Source organism: Hyaena hyaena, unplaced genomic scaffold, assembly GCF_003009895.1.
Source record: "Hyaena hyaena isolate Hyena2069 unplaced genomic scaffold, ASM300989v1 scaffold_632, whole genome shotgun sequence".
NCBI classification, from domain to species: domain Eukaryota; kingdom Metazoa; phylum Chordata; class Mammalia; order Carnivora; family Hyaenidae; genus Hyaena; species Hyaena hyaena.
In genome coordinates, this window is record NW_024081263.1 from 561,819 (window position 1) to 582,572 (window position 20,754).

General features: G+C 45.3%; 1 protein-coding gene across 2 annotated transcripts; it reads left to right on the forward strand.

Moving 5' to 3' along the window:
* Nucleotides 1–19: 19 nt before the first annotated feature.
* Nucleotides 20–20,258, forward strand: PLAAT5 (phospholipase A and acyltransferase 5). Of its 2 annotated transcripts, XM_039257702.1 has the most exons (6): nt 20–170; nt 831–915; nt 3,061–3,169; nt 15,956–16,064; nt 18,057–18,319; nt 19,972–20,258. In XM_039257702.1, exons 1-6 carry the CDS (start codon nt 80–82, stop codon nt 20,062–20,064), a joined length of 750 nt encoding a protein of 249 aa, XP_039113633.1. In that variant the 5' UTR covers nt 20–79; the 3' UTR covers nt 20,065–20,258. The 2 variants fall into 2 exon arrangements, with proteins under 2 accessions (XP_039113633.1, XP_039113634.1); XM_039257703.1 differs by lacking the exons at nt 20–170; nt 3,061–3,169 and adding an exon at nt 209–309.
* Nucleotides 20,259–20,754: the final 496 nt, after the last annotated feature.

Below are 20,754 nucleotides of genomic sequence, written 5' to 3' on the forward strand. Positions count from 1 at the left end.
CAGCGCCCTCCACGCCGCGGCTCTGCGGAGCAGGGGCAGAGCCGACTGGGCCGGGCGGGCGTGGAGCCGCCGCAGCGGGATGGGCCTGAGCCCGGGCGCCCCCGGGAAGAGCAGGCTCCGCCTCCCTCGCTTCCCCCCGCGCGGCCCCAAACCCGCGTCTGCAGCCGCCGGTACGGGGTCGGAGGACCGGCCCCCCGCTCCTGGCGGCCCAGCGATGCGCCCATCAGCCTGGCGGCCGCCGCAGAAACCGGGCCCCTCCCCGCCGAGCCGCCGCGCCCCGGCCTGGACGCCCCCTTGGGGGGTTCTCAGGTCCCAGCGCGCCGTCGGACCCCCAGAAAAGTCACCAGAGTGGCCTTCGAGGCTCCTTCTCGCAGCTACGTGTTGATTGCGCGAAATGCCGGTTAACCGGAATGAGCGCAGAGTCGGGGAGGAGCATTTGTTAATTTTAATCAGAGCGAGCCCTGCGACTATGCTCGCGGCGGGAGTGTGCCAGCAGGGGTGGCAGCCCCGGGCAGGCGGAGTTGAGGTCGCCTCTAGGCTCCTAGCTTCCTTAGGAGCTTCTGCCGCCGGGTTTAGTCCCAGGATTTCTGGGATCTCCCTCCACCTTCTTCCAGATTCTACCCCTGAGAATTCCAAAGCCTTTCCTAACCTGAGGAGCTGAGACCTCTCCAGCACCTAGTCCCGCAGTCGCCTTCATTTATGCAAAAAAATTGACGGCTAACCAGGCCAGGCTCAGTTGGAGCCTGGAGCTCCGAGCCACCTTCACAGATTTCACTCCCTGTAGGAGGCAACTGTGGTTTAAATAGTATTCTCCCCTCCCCCACCTTTAGAAATATCATCTCAAGTGTTGGCCCAGCTCTCTCCCAAGCACCTGCGGCAGGGAACCTCGGAACTGGACAGAAGCGTCCAGGAGGGGTAAGAGACTCCGTATGGAAGGACTGGGTTTTAGGGTGTGGGGGGGGGGAGCCTTTTGAAGAACCGACCTTGATGGCAGTTCTGTAAATCCAGAAGTGATTTCCGTAGGAACCAGCATACCATTAACCAGTAAACGGAAGGCTGGTGTGCTCCTGATAATAACAGATTATGACCAGTTTGCTTCTTTTTAAGATTTCGAGGGTCTGAAAGTTCCCAAGAGAGCTATGCTGAAAATGAGGGGTTCCCTCCACCCCGCATACACTATTCTTTGGTGAAGAAGTGAAGCATGGGGAAAGGTCAAGAAAATGGCATTTGGGGGGTTGGTAATGTTCCAGATGTGTATATATGGTCTCTCATTTAGCCGTCTTGAGAATTATGTGAGACAAATACTCTCACCTCCGTTTTATAGATAATCAAACTGATGTTCAGATTCATTTACTAGTTCAAGGTTAGACAGCAAGTGTCAGAGCCAGGATTCAAACCCAGGTCTTTTTTATTTAGTTTTTTAAAGATTTTATTTTTGGGGGGCACCTGGGTGGCTTAGTTGGTTGTGTCCAACTTTGGCCTCAGGTTATGATCTCATGGTTTGTGAGTTCCAGCCCCCTACCAGGCTTTGTGCTGGCAGCTCAGAGCCTGGAACCTGCTTGGGGTTCTGTCTCCCTCTCTTTCTGCCTCTCCCCTGCTCATACTGTCTCTCTTAAAAATAAACATTAAAACAATTTTTTAAAGATTTTATTTTATTTTTATTTAAAAAATTTAAGTATTGGGGCGCCTGGATGGCTCAGTCGGTTAAGTGTCCGACTTCAGCTCAGGTCATGATCTCATGGTTCATGGGTTCGAGCCCCGCATCAGGCTCTGTGCTGACAGCTAGCTCGGAGCCTGGAGCTTGTTTCGGATTCTGTGTCTCCCTCTCTCTCTGACCCTCCCCTGCGCATGCTGCTGGTCTCTCTCTCAGAAATAAATAAATACTTAAAAAAATTTTTTTTAAATAAAAAAATAAAAAGTTTAAGTATTTATTTATTTTGAGAGAGACAGAGACAACATGAGTCGGGGGGGAGCAGAGAGAGGAGAGAGAGAATCCCAAGCAGTCGCCTTCCGGTCAGTACAGAGCCCGATGCGAGGCTTGAACTCATGAAATCGTGAGATCATGACTTGAGCCGAAACCGAGAGTTAGATGTATAACCGAATGAGCTACCCAGGCTCCCCAAAGATTTTATTTTTTTAAAGTAATCTCCCCACCCGAAGTGGGGATTGAACTCACAACCCTGAAATTAGGAGTTGGATGCTCTAAGGCTCTACCGACTGAGCCAGCCAAGTGTCTTTTGCCCCCAATATATTTCACTACACTATCCCAAAGCATGTTCCCGTCTTTGGTTTCAGCCCTCTCCTGCAACATTTTGTTCAAAGGACAAAATATACTAATTTCTTTCATGATACTTGCAGTCACACTATTGTGGCCTGATGAAATGTCTCAGAAATATGGAGCTAGTGGTTGGAAGAAATAGCTCAAGAGTTCAAGGTGCTTGCCCCTCACAGTTGGACCAGAAGAGAGAAGGGAGCGACAGAGTTCTACTGCATTTCATTAGAAGCCATTATGTACTATTACCATCTTTTTAAGCTATGCGTGTCACTTTGATAAACATGTAAGAAAGATGATCAGCAATTTTAAAAAGTCCTGAAAGCTACTCATTGCTATCGTTAGCATTTTATTTTATAATTTTTTAAAATGTTTTATTTATTTCTGAGAGAGAGAGAGAAAATGTGAGCAGGGGAGGGTCAGAGAGAGAGGGAGACACAGAATCTGAAGCAGGCTCCAGGCTCTGAGCTGTCAGCACAGAGCCCAATGCGGGGCTCAAACCCACGAACCGTGAGATCATGACCTGAGCCGAAGTTGGTTGCTTAACCAACTGAGCCACCCAGGTGCCCCTCATTAGCATTTTAAACAATTCTCTGAAAAGCAGTAAAGGGCAGTGATTTTGTATGACAGCTAAATGCGTGATCACAGAAGCAAGCTTCCGGGAAAATGTTTCCTAGAATCTGAAAATTGAAAGATATCTTAAAATCACACAGCTGAAGTGATGCAGAATGTCCAAGAATTGTGAAATAGTGTGATTCGTTAACTGCATGATCCCAACATTGGTTTAGGGAGAAGCCCGTAGTTAACTTGGAGACCACACCCAACCAGAAAAGATCAGAGGCGCATTCAACCCCAAAGCCTGAGAGTGCAGACAAATTAACAAAGCAAGCTGCCGAGGTGGGTATCAGGAGAATTCTTAGCGCATATCTGTAACGTGCCTGCCACTTCTCTGCAGACTGGGCTTTACTTTCTTTAGACTGTGTTGCAGGTTCAACTGCCTAGTGATTTGGGATGTTGGATATGCCTTCAAAAATGTTTTAAACACAGCTTTGTTGAACTCTTTATTGAGCTTTATTGAGGTATAACTGACATACAATAAACTGCCCATATTTAGAACATACAGTTGGATATGTTATGACATATGGGCACGCCCACGAAACCATCACCGCAATCAAGGTAATGAACATCTCCGTGACTTACAAAACTTGGTTTCCCTTTATAAATCCCCCCTTTTCTTGTACCAAGGAAGCACCTGATCTGCTTTTGTCCCTGTACATGAATCTGCATTTTCTAGAAATTTATGTAAATGAAATCAGATCCTATGTGCCCTTTTTGTCCATCTCCTTTCACCTAATTTCATGTAGTTATTTAAAGTTGTATCCAGGGGCGCCTGGGTGGCTCAGCTAGTTAAGCATCCGACTTCAGCTCACATCGTGATCTCGAGGCTAGTAAGTTCAAGCCCCGCGTTGGGCTCTGTGCTGACAACTCTTTGATTCTGTCTTTGTCTCTCTTTTCCCCTTCCCCCGCTCACTCACTGTCTCTCTCTCAAATATAAATAGACATAAAAAAAAAATAAAGTTGGGGAGCCTGGGTGGCTCAGTCAGTGGAGCGTCCGACTTCAGCTCAGGTCACCATCTCACAGCTTGTGGGTTCGAGCCCCACATCGGACTCTGCTGACAGCTCCAAGCCTGGAGCCTGCTTCGGATTCTGTCTCCCTCTCTCTCTGCCCCTCCCCTGCTCAAGCTGTCTCTCTCTCTCTCAAGAATAAATATTGAAATTTTTTAAAAAATTTTAAAAATTCAAGTTGTATCCATACTATTGGATGTCATTAATACTGGATTCCTTTTTATTACTGAGTAGTATTCCATTGTATGGATACACCGTTGTTTATCCATTTACCTGTTGATGGGCCTTTGAGCTGTTCCCAGATTTTGGCTATTAGAAATAAAGCTGGTATGGACATTTGCGCCCAAGTCATTGTACAGATATATGCTGTCTTTTCTCTTGGGTAAACACGTAGGGATGAAATGGCTAGATCATATGGTAGATGTGTGTGCTTAACCTACTATTTTCCAAACTGGTGGGACATTCCCACCAGAAGTGTGTGAAAATCCTAGTTACTCCATGTCCTCATTAGTATTTAGTAGAGTAAGTCTCTAATTTTAGCTATCCTAAAAGGTATGTAGGGATTTCATTGTGGTTTTAATTTGCATTTCCCTAATGACTAGTAATGTTGCACATCTTTTCATGTGCCCATTTGTCATCCATATATATCCTATTGGGTGAAATGTCCAAATCTTTTGCCCATTTTTTTCCTTGGTTTGTATGTTTGGGAGTTCTTCAGAGAGCCTGTGTGCAAGCCCTTCATCAGATACATGCTTTGCAGTCTTCTCTCTCAGTCTGTGGCTTGTATTTTCATTCTCTTAACAATACCTTCTGAAGAACTTTTTTTTTTTCAATTCGATGAAGTCCAATTTATAACTTTTTTCTTTGATGAATTGTGCCTTTGATGTAGTATCTAAGAAATCTTTGCCTAACCCAAGATCACAAAGGTTTTCTCCTGTTTTCTTTTAGATATTTTCATTTTTTAAAATTTATTTTAGAGAGAGTGAGAGAGAGAGCAGGAGAGTGGAGCAGAGGAAGAAAGGGAGAATATCAACACAGGGCTCGATCCCACCACTCCAGAATCACCGTCTGAGCTGAAATCAAGAGTTGGACACTCAGCCAACTGAGCTACCCAGCCACCCTTAGATATTTTAAAGTTTTAGTGTTTTGTTTTTTACATTTACACTTAGATCTTTGATACATATCGAGTTAAGTTTTGTATATGGCGTGAGGTACAGATTGAAGTTTTGTTTTGTTTTCCTTGTGGATGTCTGTCGTAGACTCTGGGTCTGGAGTTCTCTCTTGTCCAGCAAGAGAGCAGGACGCAGGATTAAAACTCGAGAGAGGCTAATGTCCAGAAGGAGATAAGAGCCCCAAGTAAGGGTCCTTGGTCTGTATTTATTAAGATCAGAAGGCTTACAAGCGTGATGGACGTGCACAAAGAGATAATGAAACCGTGAACATTAACTCATGAGGGAAAGGGGGTTTTGAAGATATGCGGTGTTAGGGGTTTGGGTCAATACCAAACAAAATCCTGGCGCTGGGCGGAAGGTTGTTTACAGCAGACATGAGGCGCCACCTCTGTTTACCTAAACCGGTCTAGAGGACAAGAAAGACAGAGCTTGCTACCTCAGGGTCAACAAGGCCCCCCTCTTTTGCTAATTAACTCCACTCTGGGCAACTTCACCTGCTGTGGTCTAAAGTCCTGTTTACCTGTTTACCTATATTGGTCCTTCCTTCCTGTGAAAGCAGCTTTCTGCTACGGTACTAAGTTGCGGGGCGTTTCCACCCTCAACACCTAATCTTGTTTACCTCATTTTTGATGCTTTCATCCTAAGACGTTTCTATTCCTATATCTTTGTCCTACACCGGGGTCCTTTGCCCCATTTACTTCATCCCGTTTACCCAGACTTGTGTGTGTTCATCCTGGAGCTTTCTAACTCTTTATGCCTTGTACACCCATCCGTGTAGGCTCAGGGAATTCCTAAGTTTATTCCCCACAGATATGCATTTGTCTTGGCACCATTTGTTGAAAAGACCGTTCTTTCTCCATTGAGTTGTCTTTGTACCTTCATAAAAACCAGTTATCTATGTACCGTAAGTCTCTTTCTGAGCTCTCTGTTTTGTTCTCTTGACCCTACTTGTCTATGGTGAGGCCAGGACCATACTATTTTGATTACTAGAGCTTTATAATAATCAAGTAATGCTAACCCTCCAACTTTGGCCTTCTTTTTCAAAGTTGTTTTGGCCATCCAAGGCTCTACAAAAAGCCTTCTGGGACTTTGATGGGAATCACATCAAATCTTTAAGACAACTGATATCTTAACAATATGGAGTCTCATAGCCCATGAGCAAGATGTGCTACTTATTTCTGTCATTTCTCTCAGCAATGTTTTATAAATTTCAGCATGCAGATCTTGCACATCTTTTGAAAGATTTTCAGATCTTTGGTCAGTATTTCATCTTTTTTGATACCACTGAAATAAAAATTTTTTTCAGATTTCAATTTTGAAAAATTTAAATGAAAAAAATTTAATTTCTGAACGTTTGCTGCTAGTAATTGGAACTACAGTGGACTTTTTTTAAAAAGTTTATCTATTTCGAGACTACACATATGTGAGAAAGAATGTGAGCTGGGGAGGGCAGAGACAGAGGGAGAGAGAGAATTCCAAGCAGGCTCCATGCTGACAGTGTGAGGCTCAATGGAGCCCAGCATGGGGCTCAATCCTATGAACCAGAGATCATGACCTGAGCGGAAATCAAGAGTCAGACACCTACCCAACTGAGCCACCCCCTATAGTTGACTTTTGTAGATTTACCTTCAACCTTGTTAGACTGACTTATTTGCTTTAGTATCTTTTGGGGGGTAGATTCTAGCAGACTTTTTACATAGATGATCATGTCATCTGCAAATGAAGACAGTTTTGCCTTTTCCTTTCTAATCTGGGTGCCTTTATTTATTTTTGTCTTAAATTGCACTAGCTGGGAACTTCAGTACAACTTGAACTCCCACTTGATAGCAGTGATGGGAGCAGATACGCTCGTCTCATTCTTTAACTTAAAGGGAAAACATCCAGTCTTTACCATTTAACATGATGTAAGCTGTAGGTTTTTCATAGATGCCATTTTATCAGAGCCTTTTATCCCTTTTTAAATGTGTTGAGAGCTCTTTTTTTAAAAAAAATCAGGAATAGACATTGAACTTTAACAAATGCTTTTTCTGTACCCATTGAGATCATAGCTTTTCTTTTTTAGTTTTAATTACACTGAGGGGTGTTCAAATGTTATAACAACCCTGAAATCCTGGGGTGGGGGACCCACACATGGCCATAATGTATTCTCTTTATACATTGTTTGATTCGATTTATAGAATTTTGCTTAGGATTTTTGTATTTATATTCATAAAGGGTATTGATCTGTAATTTTATTTTCTTGTAATTGTCTGGCTCTGTATTAAGGTAATGCTGGTCTTACGGGTTGAGTTTAGAAGTACTCCTACTTCGCGATATTCTTGTGTAGAATTCATATAATTTCTTCCTTTCATGTTTGGTAGAATTTACCAGCGAAGTCATTTGGACTTAGAGTTTTCTTTGTGGGAAGAATTTTAGTTGTAACTATAAATCCTTAATAGATATGGGATAGTCACATGATCTGTTTCTTCATGAATGAACTTTATTTTTTTAAAATATTTTATTGTCAAGTTGGTTTCCATATAACACCCAGTTCTCATCCTCACAAATGCCTTCTTCTATGCCCATCACCCCCTTCCCCTCCCCCCCACCCCCATCAGCCCTCAGTTTGTTCTCGGCGTTCAAGAGTCTCTCATGGTTTGCCTCCCTCCCACTCCCCCCCATTTCTCCCCTTCTTCTCCCCCACAGTCCTCCATTACGTTCCTCCTAATCCTCCTATATGCGCAAACATATGGTATCTGTCCTTCCCTGCCTGACTTATTTCGCTCAGCATAACACCCTCAAGGTCCATCCGTGTTACTACTCATGGCCAGATTTCATTGTTTCTCATTACCATGGAGTATTCCATGGTATAGATAAACCACTTCTTCTTGATCCATTCATCCGTTGATGGACACTTAGGCTCTTTCCATGTTTTAGCTATTGTAGAGAGTGCTGCTATGAACATTGGGGTACATGTGCCCCTATGCATCAGCACTCCTGTATCCCTTGGGTAAATTCCTAGCAGTGCTATTGCTGGGTCCTAGGGGAGTTCTCTTGTTAATTTTTTGAGGAACCTCCACACTGTTTTCCAGAGGCGCTGCACCCATTTACATTCCCACCAACAGTGTAGGAGGGTGCCCGTTTCTCCACATCCTCACCAGCATCTAGAGTCTTCTGATTTGCTCATTTTAGCCACTCTGACTGGCGTGAGGTGGTATCTCAGTGTGGTTTTGATTTGTATTTCCCTGATGAGGAGGGATGCTGATCATCGTTTCATGTGTCTGTTGGCTATCTGGACGTCCTCTTTGGAGAAGTGTCTGTTCATATCTTCTGCCTATTTCTTCACTGGATTGTTTGTTTATCGGGTGTGGAGTTTGGTGACTTCCTTATAGATTTTGGATACTAGCCCTTTATCTGGTATGTCATTTGCAACTTCTTCGTAAGTGAACTTTAATGGCTTGTATCTTCAAGGAATTTCCCCAGTTCCTATAATTTGTCAAATTTATTGGCATAAAGTTATTTTTAATATTCCCTTACTATCTGCAGAATGTGTAATAATGTCATCTCTCTCAGCCCTGATATTGGTAACTTTTGTCTTCTCCTTATTTTTCTAATCCATTTGGTTAGCATTTTATCAATTTTATTGGTTTTCTCAAAGAACTAGCTTATGATTTCATTGATTTTCCTGTATTGTTTTTCTATTTTCTTTATCTCCGCTTCTGCCCCAGTTGTTATTATTTTCCTTCCTTCTCCTTACTTTGGTATTATTTCACATTTCTTATTTATTTATTTGTTTGTTTTTAGTTCTTGAGAAAGAGAGAGACTTTGTGTGGGTAGGGGAGTGGTAGAGGGAGAGAGAGAGAATCTTAAGCAGGTTCCACGCCCAGTGCAGAGCCTGACATGGGGTTCAAACTCTTGGCCATGTGGTCATGACCTGGGCTGAAATCAGGAGTCGGTGGCTTAATTGACTGAGCCATCCAGGTGCCCCCCCACGTTTCTTTGTTAATGTCTTAAGGTGGAAGTGGAGGTCATTGATTTCAGACCTTTCTTCCTTTCTATTATGACTTTCAGTTGTGACTGTAAACTTCCCCGTTTAACACACTTCATATGATTTGAACCCATTTGAAATTTATTGAGACTTGTTTCATGGCCCCAAATGTGGTCCGTCTTGGTAAATGTTCTATTAGCTCTTGAGAAGAATGTGTATTCTGCTATTATTGGATGGAGTATTCTATAAATACCAGTTAGGTCAAGTTGGTTCATAGTGTTATTCAGGTCTTATGCTGGTATTTTTCTGTTAATTACATTGAGGAGCATAAAATTTCTGAATATAACTGTGGATTTGTTTCTTTCTCCTTGTAGTTTTATCAGTTCATTCTTAATGAATCACAGGGCTTGTTGGTAGACATGAAAACATTTAGGATGATTATTCTCGGTAAACAGATTCCCTTATTATTATGAAATCACTTTATCTTTAGTAATATTCTTTGCTTTGAAATACCCACTTTGTCAGATAGTATAGCCACTCTAACTTTTTTCAATTAGTTGCTAGCATGGGGTAAAATTTTTTGGCTTTTGTTTGTAACCTATTTATGCATTTGTATTAAAAATATGTTTCTTGTAAACAGCATGGAGTTGGGTTTTGCTTTTTAATCCAATGGTCTCTACCTTTTAAAAAAAATGTTTATTTATTTTTGAGAGAGAGAGAGCATGAGCAGGGGAGGGTTGAGGGGGGAGACAGAGGATCTGAAGTGGACTCTGCACTGACAGCAAAGAGCCCAACGTGAGGCTAGAACTCACAATCCATGAGATCGTGACCTGAGCCAAAGTTGGATGCTTAACTGACTGAGCCACCCAGGCACCCCGTATGTTTTCAATTCTCTTGGATGTAAGTTACCTTATTTTAATTAAAAAAAAATTTTAATGTTTATTTATTTTTGAAGGAGAGAGAAAGAGTGACAGAGTGCAAGTGGGAGAGGGACATAGAGAGAGGGAGACACAGAATCCAAAACAGGCTGTCATAACAGAGCCTGATGTGGGGCTCGAACCCACAAACCTCAAGATCATGACCTGAGCCAAAGTTGGACGCTCAACCGACTGAGCCACCCAGGCACCCCCAGTCAGTTACTATTTAAAAGAATTTAAGTAGTAAGAAGAAAAATGAAGAGATTGCACCTAGTGTTTTTGAAGGTATCTTCTTTTTTTTTTTTTTTAATTTTTAATGTTTATATTTATTTTTGACAGAGAGAGAGAGAGAGGGAGGGAGAGAGAGAGACAGCGTGAGCAGGGGAGGGTCAGAGAGAGAGAGGGAGACAGAATCTGAAACAAGCTCCAGGCTCTGAGTTGGCTGTCAGCACAGAGCCTGATGCGGGGCTCAAACCCACGAACCATGAAATCATGACCTGAGCCGAAGTCGGACGCTCAACTGACTGAGCCACACAGGCGCCCCTGAAGGTGTCTTCTAGCAGTGGTTTTAGCATGATATGATTCTACATGCTGAGTTTACTGCAGAAGTTGACGATCACAATTACTGTGGGTTCCCTTGGACCCTCTGCCTTGTACTCGCTCAAATGAGGGGAGACTTTTGATCTCTTTCATAAAATAATAATCCTGACAGTCAAAGGTTTTTATTTCTCATTATGTGATAGAAGATAGAGCCAACTGATTCTATGAGAGAAGAGGAAAGTGCCCATCGAGTTAGTCTTAGTTATATTGTTCAGAAATGTAGAATTGTCAACGATTAGAACATTATTACTAGGCCAATGAATGATCAAGTCCAACTACCAATGAGAATTTCAGTTTTTCCTTGAAGGATATTTTCACGGGACACTACGCCAGCTTCCAGATGGTTCAAGACCATTTGTTTCAAATGATACTCTATGGACTGACTTATCCTAGCAGAGAACAGAGCACGTTGGTAGCAGTTATAAACGTTCATGAAGCCCCCGTATGGCCCAATATAACAAGGTTGATAGTTTTGTAAATGTTTCCAATTTAGTACGTAAGCAAGTCAGATTCTTTAGCAAGCTTTATGATGCCGAAAGCTGCTGTTGCCCTTCTAGCTGCGGGGTGGGCATCACCTTCAACATTTTAGAAGATTCTTTAAAAAGAATTTTTTTAATCTTTATTTATTTTTGAGAGAGAGAGACACAGAGCGCTAGCAGGGGAGGAACAGAGAGAGAGGAAGACACAGAATCCGAAGCAGCCTTCAGGCTCTGAGTTGTCAGCACAGAGCCCAACGTGGGGCTTGAACCCACAAACCGTGAGATCACGACCTGAGCTGAAGTCAGACACTCAACCAACTGAGCCACCCATGCACACCACCCACGCGCCCCAGAAGATTCTTTTTAAACAGAAATTTATACAGACTTGCATTTTTAAGGCTAGGCTCTAGAATCTCAATTGATAACACTGTAAGCAAAAAGCAGGTCTGTAGGACTCAATATTACTGGGAAAAATGTAATAAAAGGTGAAGAAGATTTTACTTGATAGCAGTGAAATAAAGGCTATCGAGCTTTCCTTTGGTATATTTTTTTTATTTAGCAGTGATCTGGAAGGATATTCTTATCCTTGCCCTCAAGGTTCTCACAGACTTGTGGGGAATCAGGAAGAAGATAAGACTTACATTACAATGTGATAAGCAATATTATCACTGGGTCCCTGCAGGGAACTTTTATACCATTGATAATGGTTTCCATTCACTTGCCCTGTTTTAGAGAGTCAGGCTCTGGATTTTATTTCTGAGATGTTGTCTGGGTTAGGGTCAGAGCCATATGTGGAGCTCCTAGTATTTGTGTCTTGATGATTTTCTTCTACTGCTGGCTTTCCCCATCTACTCCAATACCTGGTCAGGAGGTTGACCCCAGAGTCCGTGTGTTCTAGAAACAGTCTCGAGGCTTCATCTTTTTACTCCCAGGAGTTCCAATTAATGTTCTTACATTGTGATTTTGCTCTTGCTTCCCTACCACAGGCCATAGGCAGGAATAAACCCGCGGCCCACTTCCCTACATCATGTCTGTCAGATTGATAAGACTTTCAGAACCATTATCCAGGGGCTTACAAAATCCAGGTTTTCTAAGCAGGTGACTATTTTTGGGAGGAAGGTCAGAGCTGGGTTGCCAGTCTCTGCAAAGGGAATAAAAGGCAGACGGATGGAAGGTTTTGAAGTAGCATCTTACTCCAAAGAGAGAAAATGGGCACGGAGACGCTAATCTGGAATTAGAGATTGGAACGTCACTTGGGAGCAGAGGCTGTCCTGGAGGATATAGATAGTTCTAGGAGGTCCATGAAATGCTGGGGAGGGTAAAGTGTAGGGAAAAGGAAGGAGAAGACCTTGGAAAAGCCTCCAGGGCTATAACCCTGGCTGCTACTAGAGTCACTTGGAGAGTGCTTAAAACTCTAGTCCCCAGGCCGCACTCTGGAGCATCTTAGTTTTTTAAAGTTCCCCAGGTCATTTTCATGTGCAACCAAGGTGGAGGCCCAAAGCTCAATAAATGAATTCATAGTGAAAGAAAACCTAGCAAGGGAGTGGTCATTCTTGGTGACTATTAAGTCCGGTGTGAATCCCATTCAGGTTTTTACCTTACTGCCTCCATCCAGTGGGAATACTGAAGGTGTTTCGAGAGAAAATTCCTGAAAACTCTAAAATTCCCTTCTCTTCCCCAAAGGAAAGAACTACTGACTAATATCTCTTGGGAATGTAGATGTAAAATTCCTCCACAAAATACTAGCAAACTGAATTCGGCAACATACCAAGAAGATAGACACCATAACTGAGATTATGCAAGTTTGGTAGAACACCCTCAAATAAATTAAGGTAATATTCTGTATTAATAAAGGACAGAAATAATGTGATCTTATCCTTGTACCCAGAAAAGGCAGTTAGCAAAATCTAACAGCTGCCGATGATAAAAAGTCTCTTAAAAAAACTGGCAACCAAGGGCGCCTGGGTGGCTCAGTCGGTTGAGCGTCCAACTTCGGCTTAGGTCACGATCTCACGGTTCGTGAGTTCGAGCCCCACGTCGGGCTCTGTGCTGACAGCCAGCTCAGAGCCTGGAGACTGCTTAGGATTCTGTGTCTCCCTCTCTCCCTGCCCCTCCCCTGCTTATGCTCTGTTTCCCTCTGTCTCAATAATAAATAAAACATAAAAAAATAATTAACAACCAAAGAGAACTTCTTCACCCTGAAAAAGTGCACCTGCAAACACCCTACAACTGACAGCATGTTTGATGAAGAAATACTAGATAAGGAGCAAGGCACGGATGTCCACTCTCATCACATCTATACGTATATGCAGAAAAATCAAAGGAATCCACAAACACACACTTTCAAAAACTATCAAAATAGGGACACCTGGGTGGTTCAGTCGGCTAAGCGTCCAACTTCAGCTCAGGTCATTGATCTCATGGTTCATGGGTTTGAGCCCTTTGTTGGGCTCTGTGCTGACAGCTCAGAGCCTGGGGCCTGCTTCCCATTCTGTGCGTCCCTCTCTCTCTGCCCCTCTCCCACACACGCTCTGTCTCTCTCTCTCTCTCTTTCTCTCTCTCTCTTTCAGAAATAAAACATTAAAAAATTTTTTTAAGTGAAAAAACTATCAGAATTAGTAAATACATCCAGCAAGGTTGCAGGATACAAGTCAAATGTACAAAAAAAAAATCAACTGTATTTTTATATGTTAGAAATAAGCTATTGGGAAATGAAAACCAAGAAAGCAATTCCATTCCTAATAGCATAAAAATACTTGAAACTAAAATTAATGAAAAAGGAAGACTACAAAACATTGCAAAAGTATATTCAAGGTTAAGCAAATGAGAGGCGCCTGGGTGGCTCAGTCAGTTAAGTGGTTAAGTGCGGGACTTCGCTTCAGGTCATGATCTCTTGGCTTGCCTGTGAATTTGAGCCCCCCTCAATCTCTGTGCTGACAGCTTGGAGCCTGGAGCCTGTTTCAAATTCCTTGTCTCTCTCTCTTTCTCTGCCCTTCTCCCACTCACACTCTGTTCCTCTCTGCCTCTCGAAAATTAATAACATTAAAAAATTGTTAAATATGCATGCAAATGAAAAGACATTCTCTGTCTTTGGAATGGAAAATTCTAGTATTAAGGTGACAGTCTTTGCCAAATTGATCTATACATTAAACAAAATCCTTCTTGAAATGCTAGGAGGCATTTTGTATACATTGATAAGGTGATCCTAAAATGTATATGGAATAGCAAAAGATCCAGAATAGCCAAAATAGCATTGAAAACGATCAGAACTGGTTAAACAGAATGCTGTGTGCCCATTTAATGGAGCACTGATCCATGCTACGTCCTGGATGAATCTCAAAAACATTATGCTAACTGAAAGAAGCCAGACATAGAGACCACATGTTATGATTCCATTAATATGAAATGTCCAGAAAAGACAAATCTATAGAGAGAGAAAGTAGCCTAGTGGTAACTTGGGACTGGGGGTGGTGGGAGAGGTGGGGGTGTGAGTGGGGGAAAGGTAGAAGAAAAAAGCTGAATGACAGCTAAGGGGGACAGGGTGGCCTGGGGTTAGGAGATGGAAAAGGCTGCACAGATGTGAGGACCCTCTTTGGATGTTTAGACCAATCCATGTTCTCACTTGATGGCGGTGATGGTTAAACACACTTTGTGAATCTGTATATCAGAAAAGAAACCGGTGAAAAATCCCCTTTTACTTCTGTTGAGTTTTTTGCCCAAGCAAATGTCTATCCTCTACCAGGGAAGCGGAGCTAGGACCTGGGAATGAGATACAGCCTCGAGGAAGTTAGACTTCGTGGGCAAATTGTCACAAAGTTCGCATCCGTGACAAAGCCACTGTGAGGTTGATGGGTCAGTGGGGTGGTTTGATCGTCTAAAGTGGCTCTGACCTTCCTTTCTCAGGGAGGAATCAGGGAGCAGAACTTCTTGCCAGGACCCCTCTCGGACAAACAGGGATAGATCTACCCTCTTAATAAATTTTTAAGTGCACAATACCGAACTGGGTACACACAGGCACACACACACGGTCTCCTCCCCAGGCCTCTTTGAAGAGAAAGAATATCAATCAGCATTCTGGGTCCAATCAAGAGATGGAAACACACAGTAGGTTAAATGGGGACATTTACTATAGAATTATTAAACTATGTAAGAGTAACTACAATATATGAAGAAACTCCGGGCGCCTGGGTGACTCAGTCAGTTAAGTGTCTGACTTGATCTCATGGTTCATGGGTTTGAGCCCTCCATCAAGCTCTCTGTTGTCAGCACGAAGCCTGCCTCGGATCCTCTGTCCCTCTCATCCTCTGCCTCTCTCGCTCTCTTTCCCTCTTCTCTCTCTAAAAACTAAATAAACATTAAAAAAAAAAAACGATATGAAGAGGGGCACAGAACTTATCTAGACGGTGCATTTGGAGCCAAGTGACAATACATTGATTGCTGGCGCAGTTAGCCCCTATGGCGTTAATAATGAGGGTGGCAATTAGCCTCCGTGGCTTTATTTTTTTTTTAATGTCTTATTTATTTTTGAGAGAGAGAGAGAGAGAGACAGCATGAGCAAGGGAGGGTCAGAGAGAGAGGGAGACACAGAATCCGAAGCAGGCTCCAGGCTCTGAGCTAGCTGTCAGCACAGAGCCCGACACGGGGCTCGAACCCATGAACCATGAGATCATGACCTGAGCCGAAGTCGGACGCTTAACCGACTGAGCCACCCAGGCGCCCCAACCTCTGTGGCTTTAATAACGAGGGTGACAGCAGGAGGGGGGGCAAGTCCTTTGGTCTCGTGAGTGGAGAGGGCTTCTTGTGGCCCCGATTTCTGTAAAGTGATGAAATCCAGTGTCTTTAGGCTGAGCCGCAGCCCATCTCCAAACAGGCCCCTTGGACACATGCAGTTTCTTTATTTGATCTTATTTCTTCCGTCATAGAGCAAACCAAGACCCAGGCCTGGAGACCTGATTGAGATTTTTCGCATCGGCTATGAGCACTGGGCCATCTATGTGGAAGACGACTGTGTGGTCCACCTGGCCCCCCCGAGTAAGAGCGGGTACTCTCTTGGAATATTGATTTTGATATTGAAGTTAGCGGAGTGAAAAGTGCAGTTAGTTATTATGTTCCTTAGCTGCCGCCTTTCATGAGCGGTAGAACTCTTTTTTTTTTTTAATGTTTTATTTATTTCTAGGAGAGACAGAGAGACAGCAGGGGAGGGTCAGAGAGAGAGGGAGTCACAGACTGAAACAGGCTCCAGGCTCTGAGCTGGCAGTCAGCACAGAGCCCGACGCGGGGCTCGAACCCACCAACCGCGAGATCATGACCTAAGCGAAAGTCGGACGCTTAACCGACTAAGCCACCCAGGCGCCCCATGAGCGATAGAACTCTTAAAGCTTTTCGGGGCCTTAACTGAACTGGGTGATGGCGCCTGATCTCTGTCTACCAAAACCCACTGAGTGTTCAGCCCAAAGGGAGACGGAAGGTCAGAAAGTGTTCCTGTTCCCTGAACCTCAGTGGCCTTCCTCATATTTCTGAGGGCTCCCCGGGAGGGGTGCAGAGGCTTACACGTTCCGACCGTCCCTCGTTGCCTGCTGTCCCCAGAGGCTGCTTCCGGCTCCCCCATCACTGGGGCACCTCCGCCCGCCCTTGTCTCCTGCTCTTTCCCCCTGTCCTGGGCCGCTCGGCCACATTGTGGACTTAGCCCTTCTTTCTTTACTCAACATCGCCTGACACAAAGGCTGGGATTAAATTGGCAGCTAAATTAAAAGTTAGTGGAGATCTGATGGGAGGAAGTGGTGATAGAAGATTACCGCAGAGAACAGGAAATTGACTCGGTTAACCGGGGGCGCCTCGGGCGAAGGGACCTGGGGGAGCCGGGAGAATGGGCGTATTCTTTGATGCCTTTGGAGTTTTGGATCTTGTGCAAGGTCTGCCCGTTCAGGATGAAATTACAGAAGGGCACTGGGATCTTGCTCACGGCTCTCACTGCCCGGGGCTCCAGCCTCCTCCTTGGGTCCAGCCTCTCATCTGCCCGGAACTTTCTGCCCGGACATTCCAGCAGGGCAGAGACCCTCTCCCCTGCCCTGCCTACACCCTGACAAGGTAAAAAGTGCTCCACATCACATTTACCCCCTCCACCTCTCCTTTCCACACTGAGTCCGAGAGCCTCCCTGTTGTATCAGCAGAGAGATCGCTAACCATTATGTCCCTCCCCTCCCCATCGGATCATCTTCTAAAAATGACTTCTGTTCCTCAGAGCTGAACTCCCTGCTGCCAGCTCTTGTAACATCAACAGATACTCTTCGAATACGTAAGAACAGAACAGGGACACTTCTCGTTCTCAGACAGCTTTCAGACGGGGAGGGTACCCACCTTGGCTTATCCATATGGGCGTGGTAGAAAAAACAGTCTTAGGGTGTTTAGCACACGTTTGCGAAGATGCTCAAGTCTAGTTAGGAAAGCAAGACTCAAACTCTAGGACTCGGTCAGGTCAATACAACACCGAATGGAGTCCGGGGCCGTGACATAAGGTTCGTCTAGAGTTTTATAAGAGAGAGATTGCTGGGGGGGCTGACAGTGGGGAGTGCAGTACAGAGTAGAAGTCGTCAAGGGCGAGTTGGTTCTGGGTGGCTCATTTCATCTCCCATCCTCTGCCAGGCCTTTTTATTTTTATTCTTTTTGAAGTGTATTTATTTATTTTGAGAGACAGACAGAGCATGAGTGAGGGAGGGGGAGAGAGAGAGAGGGGGAGAGAGAGAGAGGGAGAGAGAGAATCCCAAGCAGGCTCTGCCCTGTCAGTGCAGAGCCCCAGGCAGGGCTCGAACTCACCAACTGTGAGATCCAAGAGTCGATGCCTAACCAACCGAGCTACCCAGGTGCCACCGCCATGCCTTTTATAGATGGTGAAGCCGAGGCCTCGCAGAGGGCAGCAGCTTGACCAACATCTTGGACTGAGCCAGTGCTCTGCGCCCCGCACCCCCGCGCCCCCCAATGGCTGTCCTTTGCAGCTTTCCAGCTTCCGTTCATCTTGGTCTGTAGGTGAGGAATTTGAGGCCGGCAGCATCACCTCAGTCTTCAGCAATCGGGCCCTCGTGAAATATAGTCGCCTGGAGGACGTGCTTCACGGCTGCTCCTGGAAGGTCAACAATAAGCTGGACGGGACGTACCTGCCCCTGCCCGTGGACAGGATCATCCAGCGCACGAAGAAGATGATCAACAAGATAGTGCAGTACAGCCTGATTGACGGGAACTGCGAGCACTTTGTCAATGACCTCAGATACGGTGTGTCCAGAAGCCAGCAGGTAGGGTACCTTTGGCTCTGCCGGGGGGCTTCTCGCTCAGCTCTCCTGGGGCCTTGTCACCCCAGTCACCGGTCAGAATGGTCGACAGTGGTTTTATATTTGTTGTCTGACGGGGCTTCTACTTCTACGGGACCTTACGGTCCGGGAGGTATTTTCACCTCTGTTAACACACGGAGGTCTGCAGAGCCAGGACCCTGGGCCAAGTCCCATGTTGGCCGTCCGTGAGTCTCCTTGGGCAAACCATTTTAATTTCTTTTTATTTTTTTAATGTTTATTTATTTTTGAGGCAGGCAGAGACAGAGCATGAGCAGGGGAGGGGCGGAGAGAGAGCAGGAGACACAGAATGGGAAGCAGGCTCCAGGCTCTGAGCTGTCAGCACAGAGCCTGATGCGGGACTCGAACTCATGATCCGTGAGATCATGACCTGAGCCGAAGTCAGACGCTTAACTGACTGAGCCACCCAGGTGCCCCAACCAACATTGAAACATGTAGAGATTTTATATAAAACAATTTGGTTTCACAACATCTCTGGAACAACTAATTGATCAGGCCATCAGGCCCCATGTCCCTACTTGCCGACGCCCTGTGGGGCCAAGTAGGGGCTGCCTCTTTAGATGGGGGGTGGGGGTGGGTAGGTAGGCCACTTCCGGTCTCACTAGCATTATCAGCCTGGCCGGTGGTGCTGTGTTTGGGTTTGTGACTCCCCACCACATGGGGTGGTAGAAATCTCAAGAGCCACAGCTCGTGTCTTCAAGAGCTTTGAAAATCTATCTGTGACAACTTGAGTGCCCCTTGTTCATATTTGATCCTTACGAACACCCCATGAGATGAGCAGAGGATGTGTTTATTATCCCCTTTTTCATAGATTACTCAATAAATAAAAATAAAGGTGAACTGTGATAAAAACAACAAAAAGAACTCAAGAATTAAAGGCAGGACATCATTTTTTCCGCCTTTGTCCTATATATTTTTTTGTTCTCTCTGGCCCCTGGGCTCCAATCCCAGGCTCTCGACTATTGCTGGGTGTGAGCAGGTCCCCCCGCGCCCCGGCCCCCGCCCCCCTCTGCTCTTCCCACCTTCCTCCTTTGTACTCTGTTCACTCCCAGCCTGTACGCCATTCTTGGGAGGCCTCCCTCCAGGGCCGAGGGCTTGGGGGTTCTGGTGTGAGGGACCTCCTGTCCCGTGAGCCTTTGTATATGAAAAGAAGACCCCAAGGATCACATGGATTACAAGGGGCCTTCTATGGAGTAAGGGCCAAGCTTAGACGCTAAGTCACTTCGTGACTTTCTCCAAGTGAGTTTCGTCCAAGCGGGTCCCCTTCCTTGGCTCTCAGATTCCTGTGGTCCCGCCACGCTGACATCCTTTGCCTCTGAGCCTTACACTAGAGGCAGACCCTGAGCTGAATGGGCTCTCAGGGAAGAAGGGAGTCAGGAGCCGTGGATGCCCGTGGGGAAAAGGGAGAGCGTCCGCCTCGGACATCCGTCTCTGGCCAGCCTGACTTCTCTCGGTCCTAAGGAAATGTAGGCTAGCCGGGCTGCTTCCTTCTCTAGGAAAAGACTCCAGGCAGGCCGGTTCCTGAAGGGGAGGGGTGAGGTGTAGGGGTGGGACAGGCCAGAAGCTCTGAGTGTCCTGTGAAACCCTCTGCTGTGCAGGTAGAGCACGCCCTGATGGAAGGAGCCAAGGCTGCTGGCGTCGTTATTTCGGCTGTGGTGGAGAGCATAAGTCCCAAGCCTGTAACCGCCTGAAGGCGCTGGAAAATTCCAGGCAGAGGAAGAGCGGCCGCCCCCAGCAAGGACAACGTGCCCCCTTCTCTCCCCTCGCCTTCTCTCTCCATAGCCCCACACGAGAAAATTGTGAGCTTCTGGAAAAATCTAGAATGTACCCCATTACCTCTCCAGAAATACATCCAATATATGTGATCATAGATCCATGGACTCTCGGGGTGAGAAGACACCTAATAACTTATTATGCCTCCCCTAGGCGCCAGGCACCATGCTAGGCATTTCATACACTCGTTTCATTTTAGTCTCTGTGGGAAGGGTCTTGCTTGTTTCTGAGGCCGACTGATCTGTGATGCTTGAATACCACCTAACGCGTCCTGGAAACCCCTCTTTGAACATTCCCAGTAACAAAGAACTCTTTGGAAGTTCTTTTTCTTGAGCTGAAATCACTCCGGATTTTGCATTCATGCAAATCCTGCTCTTTCTGATCCGAAATGCTGTGCTTTAAGGAAGCTCGTGACTTACTATTCAGGGTCCTCTGTGCCTTAATCCCAGAAAATCTTTCCTGGATTTTTAAAAACCGTGCATCAGCCTTATTCTCTGTTGTTTAAACCCCCTACTTTATTTTATTTGCTTTAAAGTTTTTATTTATTTTTATTTTTGAGAGAGAGAGCACGCGGGGGAGGGGCAGAGAGAGAAGGGGAGAGAGGCAGA